The 8,420-nt window shown below is 56.5% G+C and overlaps 1 protein-coding gene across 1 annotated transcript; it reads right to left on the reverse strand.

The window, feature by feature from the left end:
• Positions 1 to 6: 6 nt before the first annotated feature.
• Positions 7 to 8,414, reverse strand: GLI1 (GLI family zinc finger 1). Its single transcript, XM_026866950.1, has 11 exons — positions 8,303 to 8,414; positions 8,029 to 8,124; positions 6,501 to 6,696; positions 6,115 to 6,277; positions 5,928 to 6,029; positions 5,660 to 5,800; positions 4,891 to 5,040; positions 4,224 to 4,388; positions 3,510 to 3,758; positions 3,079 to 3,358; positions 7 to 2,709 (listed from the first exon to the last, which is right to left on the reverse strand). The coding sequence occupies exons 1-11, from the start codon at positions 8,397 to 8,399 to the stop codon at positions 446 to 448; spliced, it is 3,903 nt and encodes a 1,300-aa protein (XP_026722751.1). The 5' UTR covers positions 8,400 to 8,414; the 3' UTR covers positions 7 to 445.
• Between the last annotated feature and the right edge of the window lie 6 nt (positions 8,415 to 8,420).

The raw sequence follows: 8,420 nt of genomic DNA on the forward strand, positions 1-8,420 counted from the left end.
GGGGGGTGGGGGGGTGGGGGGGTGTCACAAGCAGGGTGCAGTGGGAACATAGGAATGGGGCCTGCCCACAGGGTCCGGGAGGGTGGAACTCTTTGGTTTCAACATTAAGACCATGCAAGGCCACTTCCAGAGGACTGAGGGAAGCAGAGAAAGGTTCCAGGCACTGGAATGGAAGGGCTCAGTAAAACCAGTTCCCCCCACAAGAGGTGACCTGAAACACCTGATCGGGGTTGCAGCTATGTCTGGGACCCAGCAACATCCCTCCCCCTGAAAGAGCCTGACACTTACAGACTGGGGAAGGGGAGACACCAGGGGTGTTTCTCCCCTCTTCCTCATCACACCAGGCATAAATCTGCACGTGAGGAGGGCTTTCACGCCTCTGCCCAAATATGGTTTAGGCCCCCTTGGTTGCAGACATGCCCACCTGATGGCTGGTACCTACTAGTTAGGACAGGGTGTTGAGGAAATGGCTCTCTCCTGCCAGAGTGCTCAACATGGAGCTCATGTCACCAACAGCCATGTTAGGACCACCAGATGCAGGAAGCAAGAGGCCACCAGCAGGGCTCGGGGGCCCAGGCAGCAGTTCAGGTGTCTCTTGATCTTCCACAATGGCATCAAAGTCAAGGTGCGTATTCTCCAGGTCCAGGGAGTCCAGGCTGTTGGCCACCTGCTCTCCTGAATCCAGGTAGTAATATGAGCTGCCTTTGAGTCCTTCCAAGCTCCCATCATAATGCCCAGGACCCCCACAGCTTGATGCCGTTTGGCTCAGGAGCTTATGCCCTTTTCCCACATGTGTGTCCTGGCCTGGGTAATACAGCAGGGCATTACTGGGCCCCTCAGGTGTGGGACGGGCAGGGGCCAAACGAAGCACACGCCGGGAGCTGGCTTCCACTCCCCCATAGGAATGACCAGGCTGAGCCAGGTTGCCAGCATAGTTCAGACTGTTTTGGTGACCAGGTGGTTTAGGGCCACCAGGTGGGTGCGGCACCATCTCTGGGTTGAAGCATGGGCCATTTAGGAGGTGTTGGGTCTCTGCCAGACTCTGCAGGTGATCTGGTTTGGCTTGGTAACCAGAGTACTTTGGGCTGAGGTACAGTGGTGCTTCCATGGCTTGGCACTGCCCAGGTTCACTGCCCAGCCCCATGCCAGGCTCCCCTCCCTTGGAGACTAGTTGCTCTCCCCACATCAAAGCCTGCTGAGCCTGGACATAGCTACGGACCATCACTTCTTTGGTCTGCGTGGTGGGGGTCTGGGCTCTTCTAGCACCTGGGCTCAACATGCCCATGTAACTGACAGGTGCCTGTTCCTCAGACTGGTAACCAGCAGGCCCTACATTCATGGCTTGGCCAAATGATGCAGGAAGCTGCATGGGCCCTACAAGCTTGGGGTTCTGGCAGGGAGCAAGTGCTGGGGCAGGTGCTGGGTAACACTGCTCAGATTTGATCTGTAGTCGATTAAGCCGGTGCGCCCCAGAAAATACGCTGTCCTGACATGAGCTCACAAGTTTGGGTTGTTGCCCACAAGGACTGGCTAGCGCGTACTCAGTACTTTGATGGTGACAGTGTGGCCCAGACATGGCAGCAGCAGAAACACTGACACTTGACTGCCTGGAACTCATCTCCATACTGCCTTGGAGAGGTTCATCCCAAGGAGCTGGCACAGTCCCATTGCCAGCATGTGTAGTCGTGAAGTGCTGGTTCATCTGGCACTGAGGGAGGGAGAACTCAGACTGAAGCGACCCCTGCTCCATGTCCCTGTGCCCTCCCAGGTTCAGCTGCATACCCCCCGTGGTCCGGTAAGAGTTGCTGTAGAGGCCTTCGCACTGGAGCTCCACACCTGTGCCCTGACATGGGAAGCTTTCCTCGGGGTAGTTCAAGTACTGTTCCATCTCTAGCAAGCCAGGCTCTGTGCCCGGGTCAGGGCCCTCTATGCTCACGCTCTCCAGGAAGACATTTTCACTGATGCTAGGTGGGCGTGGAGAGAAGACATGGCGCTGAAGGTTGGCATCAGAACCACCCAAGGGCTGCAGAACAGTTCTGCCCACTCCTGGCACATTTACGTTACCCATGCTCTTAATACGATGCACCTTGGGCACAGCATGAGGGTTGGTCACGGTCCGGGCAGGGTCACTGGCCCGCCGCACACCATTCCGAGGCACCAAGTGAGGGAGAACACTGCCTGAATAACTGGCGTAGTCATTGGAACTGTGCCTTCGCAACAAACCGTTTGCAAGGCAGCGGGGTTCGGACAGCCCAAGGTAGTCGCCGGATAAGCTGCTGTGGCCACCCATGCCCACCTGCTCCACAGTGGGCAGTGGGGTTGGGGGTGGGCCACCTGTGGCTGCAGCATATTTAGCCTTGAGACGGTAACGCTGGGCCGGGGTAAGGCTGCCCACACCTGGCAGCCCTCCACAGTGGCTGGCATCACTGGAGCGTCGCGACTCATCCGGAGAGATGGGGTCATAGCCATCTGCCAGGCCTGCCCTGCCAGGCACCGCCCCTGCCTCGCCGCCCAGACATGGCCCAGCCAGGTACGGGGACACCAGGGATGAGCGCCGGCTCACTGTGTAGGCTGAGCTTACGGTACTGGTGCCACTGCTCCGGCGCTCATTCAGTGGCATGCCCATCTCTGCTGCCGACAGCTCTGCAATGCGCCGGTGCGAGGCAGCTGGCGGCAGCACGGAGATCCCAGGCACGTCCCCAGGCAGGCCTGAGGAAAGAAAAGGAGGAGTTACACCAGGGCACTCGGAACACAGCAGGGCACCAGTGGTCAGAGAAGGAACAGGCAGCCACCTCCAGTACCAGGATGTGGCCTCTCCCATGGTCAGTGCCTGCCAGGAGACAAAACAGATTCAAGTGGTGGCAACAAAGAGAGGGAAGAAGATCATTTAAAGTAATCTAGATTGGAAAAAAACCTTTAAGATCATCGACTCCAAAGATGGGGCACAGCCCAGATGTGGGGGTCCACCACTAATGAAAGGAAGGTGTGGAATCCTCTCTGGCTGCAAACCAGACCTCGCTCGACACAGTGCCCATGGGACCAGCACCACATCCGGGTGGGAGGGAACCACAGTCTCACCGGCTCCAGGGACGGCTGGCAAATTCAGGCCCTTGGTAGCTGACGGCTTCCTCATCTGCTTCAGTTTGTCAATGCGAAGATTTTCTAGCTTGTGGAGGGCCATGAGTCCTGAGGTGCCCATAGGCTCACCAGGCATCACATCCTCCAGCGTGGACAGATCCTCGTAGCTCCCGCCCGCGTTGCCTGCCATCTCCACCCCACTGTCGTTGTTGGTGGTGCTGCCGAGCGGGGAGTGGTCACTGCTGCACGATGACTGCCCACCTGGGCTGGGCTGTGGCTTCTAAAACATTAACCGAGGAAAAAGGGGTCATCCACTACACCTGCAAGCCTGCACCCTGCCAGATGTGGAGATGACGTCCCTACCGTGCAGACTGACGCTTCCAACAGGCCTGGCCAGGCCTCCCTCCATCATCACACCCCCAGCTCCTTACCAAGGCCAAGTCAGGCACCAAGAGCTTGCTGTCATCCTTCCGGGCCTCAGTGGGGCCATTTGTGTCTTTCTCCTGCTTCATGTCTGGGGGGCCACTGGGAGTGGGCAGTGCCCGGCCTGGCACCACATCCCCTCGGTGCTTCTTGGTGACATGGGCATCAGGGCCATGCACCGTCTTCACGTGTTTGCGCAGGGAACTGGGGTCTGTGTAGCGCTTGGTGCAGCCTGGAATCTTGCACACATAGGGCTTCTGTCAGGGAAAAAAGGTAGGCACGGTGGAGGGAGAGCGTTAGCTCTGACCAGAGACCCCTCCCAACAAAGAACCAGTGGGGCATGAAATAAATCCCCTCTCCTCCCTCTTGAGTAGGCCCAAGAACTGAGGGAACTGAGGGTGGGAAGGGATCAAAGAGGCCAAGTCTCCTCGGAGGAGGCATCTCAGGTGCCACAGCAAGGCCTTGGAGGACATCACAGGGAGCCGGAGGAAGAATGTAAGGACAGCGCTCCACAGGAGTGGGTAGGGTGTAAAGGGAGTCTGGTGGAAGCGCAGGTGACCGAGGAAGGGAGCAGGGGGCCATACTTGTATTAGAGCAGGCAAGGAGGGAGTTGGGACACACAGACAAAAAAAAAAGATGCAGGGAGTTTTCAGAGTATAGGACTGATCAGGAGGCATGTGGGGAGCCCAAAGGGGTGCAAAGAGCCCCAGATGGGTCTGTACCTCATTGGAGTGAGTGCGGTTTTGATGCTTGGCCCGGTCAGAAGCATTGGAGAAGGCCTTGTTGCAACCCTCGTGTTCACACACATACGGTTTTTCACCCGTGTGTGAGCGCAGATGCGTCTTGAGGTTCTCCAGGCGTGAATAGGCTTTGTTACAGCCCTCGAACTGTGCAGACAGGTAGGGTGAAACATGCCACACACCTTCAACAGACCTTGTACTGCATCACCCCCACACTACATACCCAGGGCACATCTGCCACAGACATGCATCATTCCTCCCAGTCAACACACAACATGCTGGCCCTCTTTCAGGTGCATGTCCTCACACCACTGCACAGCCCTTTACTCTTCTGGCCTACGTCACGCCACCTCACCATGCACTGGCCACATGGCCGTGCTGTACCCAGCCCGCTATGTACCTCTTTACCTCATGTGCATCTCTGCCATGCCAGTGATCACACAGGCTCTGGCCTGCCACATGTGGACCCCACTCTATCGTGCACTACCACGTTCCTGACCACCCTGTCTGTCCCACCTCCTTTTCCCCACCACACGTCCCCCTTCAATTCCATATACCAGACAGGCCAGCTCGCACTCTGCCCTGAGCTCTGTCTGGCTCAAGGCATCACAGCTTAGCCGAGTCTTTGCAAAGGCTCGTGCCAGCTCACCGTGCATTTGTGAGGTTTCTCGCCCGTGTGACGTCGCATGTGCACCACCAACATGTACTGAGCCTTGAAGGGCCTCTGCTCCCGGGAACATGCTGCCCAGTGGCACACAAACTCCTTCTTCTCCCCATGGATATGCTCATTGTTGATGTGCTGAGGAGAGAGGGGCATCACTGGTGGCATTGGCGAGGGTACCAAGGGTCAGGGAGATGCAGGTGTCAAGAATATCATGGGAAAATGGACACAGAGGAACTGGGATGGCAGGTGGAAACAGCAGACGTTAGGGAGAAGCAGAGTGGACAGATGGTGTCTAGGGGAGGCAGGGGATGCAGGACGTAGCTGAGGGCAAGTTTGGGATGACCAAGAGAAGACATAGGGGTCAAGGTGGTCTGAGGGGTGGTCAAGGGGATATAGGAGTTGGAGTGTCTGGAGGGAGACAAAGAGCTAAGGAGGAAGTCTGGATGCACCAGTGGTTCAAGAGAGCTGCCCTTGGGGTGAGGAAGGCCAGACTGGGTGTTCCCCCTAGGGACATGGTATGGGAGGGTCATGAAGAACATGCCTGCAAGAAGTGGAGAATGCAGGTCCCTCCCTTCCTAGGGGCAACTTCCAACATTGTGCACCTGTGTGGTGAGCTCCTAGGGCTGGGGCAGGAGGGGAGCGGCCCAGTATAGGACAACCTTAGAGTCAGAGTCGTGGGTTGACACGGGGATGTCAGCCATCAGCCTGAGGACAGGTTCTGGGACTGGGTGTACCCAGACAAGACCTAACTCACATGCACCAGCTGCTCCTGCGTATCAAACTCCTTGGCACAGCTGTCCCAGTAGCAATTGGTTTCATACACAGTTTCAGACTCAGGTTTCCCATCCTCCTTCTCCAGATCTTCCCGAACATCGAGCATCCCCAGCAAGGGGTCCTGGGGGAGCACAGCCAGATGAGCATATCCAGGAATGACCCTCTGTGCTCCCTATTACTGGGAGTAGTGCCAGGGAGAAGCATAGAGCCCGGGGGAAGTGAGGGGTGTCTCAAGGCCTGGGGATTACCTGGGTGCCTGTGGAAGTTGGACTGGAGATGTCACCCTCGGATCTCTCCTCTGGGTATTTGACAGCCAGAGGGCTGCTCAGGCTCCACTCCAACTTTAGCTGCTACCGGGGCAGGGAGAAGGTGGAAAGCAGTCAGCACTGAGATGTCCGCCGGTCCACCACCTATATGGGTGAAAAGGACCCTTACCTGGCAGTGTTTGAGGGTCCCACGAGCTGGGGCATGGTGCAGGAGCCCTGGGCGAGTGGACGTGTATTCATGGGAGCTACAAGGTGGAGGGTGGGGGGTGTGGCTGTACAGGTGGCCTTGGCCCTTCTGCTGACCCGGTGGACTCTGGTACGCCAGTGATGGACTGCAAAGAGCAAGAAGGATGAGCAGATGACACCATCAAAGGACAGATATTTAGGTCTTCTGAGGTAGGGATCCCAGGCCACTCCTTCCCTAACCCACCATCCCACTCTGCTCCCACCTTCCCTAGCCCTTACCCCAGGCACTCCCCAAGTTGGAAATTGCCATTCAGGCTCCCAGACTGACAGACTGCATGCATGCCAGTGGAGCTGAAGTCTGGTGCCCACCTGATGGTGCTGATGGAGAGGTGGCCATAGGACCCACTGGCAGAGGCGCAGCGGGAGTTGATGAATGCAACGAGGGAGTTGGGTGAGGTGCGGATTACCGTCTGCAGGTCAATGCTAGAGTCTGACAGGGGTGAGATGGACAATGCGCGCTTCTTGCCCAGTTTGCCGGCACCACGGGGTGTTGAGAACCGTGAGCCTGGGATGGCAGCAGAGAGTGGGGGGCACTCCTGTCAGCATGGGTCCTAGGAGGCTGAAGAACCCCCCAAGGACACAAGCCACCAGGCTTTGGAGCCTAGAGGAGTACCCTGAGTGTGCCAGTTATCTTCTGATGATTAGAGTAGAAATAGGAACAGAACAGAACAGAACAGAACAGAACAGAACAGAACAGAATAGAATAGAATAGAAATAGAATAGAATAGAATAGAATAGAATAGAATAGAATAGAATAGAATAGAATAGAATAGAATAGAATAGAAAAGAAATGAAATCTTTCAGTTGGAAGGGACCTACAATGATCATCTAGTCCAACTGCCCAACCAATTTGGGGCTTACCAAAAGTTATTGAGGGCAATTGTCTGAATACCTCTTAAACACCAACAGACTTGGGCCATCAGCCACCTCTCTAGGAAGTCTGTTCCACTGTCTGGAAAGAAATGCTTCCTAATGTCCAGTCTAAACCTCCCCGGGCACATCTCTGAACCATTCCCATGTGTCCTGTCACTGGATACCAGGGAGATCAGCACCTCCCTCTCCACTTCCCCTCCTCAGGAAGCTGTAGAGAGCAATGAGGTCACCCTTCAGCCTCCTTTTCTCCAAACTAGACAGACCTAAAGTCCTCAGCCACTCCTCACACACAGGCTGTGCCTTTCAGCACTGTCACCCTTCTCTGGACACATTCAAATACCTTCACATCCTTCTTAAATGATGGCCCAGCACTACACACCGTACTCAAGGTGAGGCTGCACCGAGGCCAAATACAGCGGGATAATCGCCTCTTTTGACCAGCTGATTATGCTGTGTTCAACGTGCCGCAGGATGCAGTTTGCCTTCTTGGCTGCCAGGGCATGCTGGTGACTCATGTTGAGCCTGCTGCTAACCAGCACCCCCAGATCCCTTTCTGCAGGGCTGCTCTCCATCCACTCAGGCTCCAATTTATGTATGTTGCTGGCTTGGGACTGTGGCATGGCTCAGAAGTGTACCACTCTCCCTATCACAGCCATCAATGTCCATAGGGGGTACCTGAATCCCTTGACACACGTACTCCCTGCCACAGCTGATCCCAAGAAAAGTGCCTGATCCCCTTGGACACAGACAACACAAATCCTCCTGTTCACATAGACATCGCTGTTCCAGGAAAGATACCCAAGGCCCCAGCAGCCTCCTCCCTCATCACAGGTGTTACTGTCCCCAACACTGCCAGACGCCACACATCCCCACTCCTGACACAATCGACACAATCCCCAGAGGGTGCCTAAACCTCCTGTAGAACCCTTACCTGCCCCATGCCCTCCCAAGACTGGAGACTTACCATCACCACCGCCTGGGTGCTCGGTTCCTGGCCCCAACCCATAACCACGGTGACTGCTCATGAGGTTTGACTGATGGCATAAGGGGAAATCAAGTCCTAGCAGAGGGGAGGAGAAAGACAGGAAGATGTATCAGGGTGGGTGGCACAAGGGGGAGAGGAAATCCCCAGAGCATCCCTGAACCAAGAAACTGAACCTGACGTCTGCGCCCCTCGTGCCCGGCCCGGCAACTGCTCGGGCCCAGGCACTGGCCAGGACGAGGGGGCCACGACCGACCTTCTGGCCCTGGGACGCCCGAGGCTGGTCCGTGAGGTGGGCACAGGCAGCAGTGCTCGGCACAGGCGGTGGCCGGGGGGCTGGCGGGGTTGAACATGTCGCGGCAGGGCCTGCCCGG

This window comes from Athene cunicularia, unplaced genomic scaffold (assembly GCF_003259725.1).
Source record: "Athene cunicularia isolate RWA unplaced genomic scaffold, athCun1 BOjh376285_part1, whole genome shotgun sequence".
NCBI classification, from domain to species: Eukaryota; Metazoa; Chordata; class Aves; order Strigiformes; family Strigidae; genus Athene; species Athene cunicularia.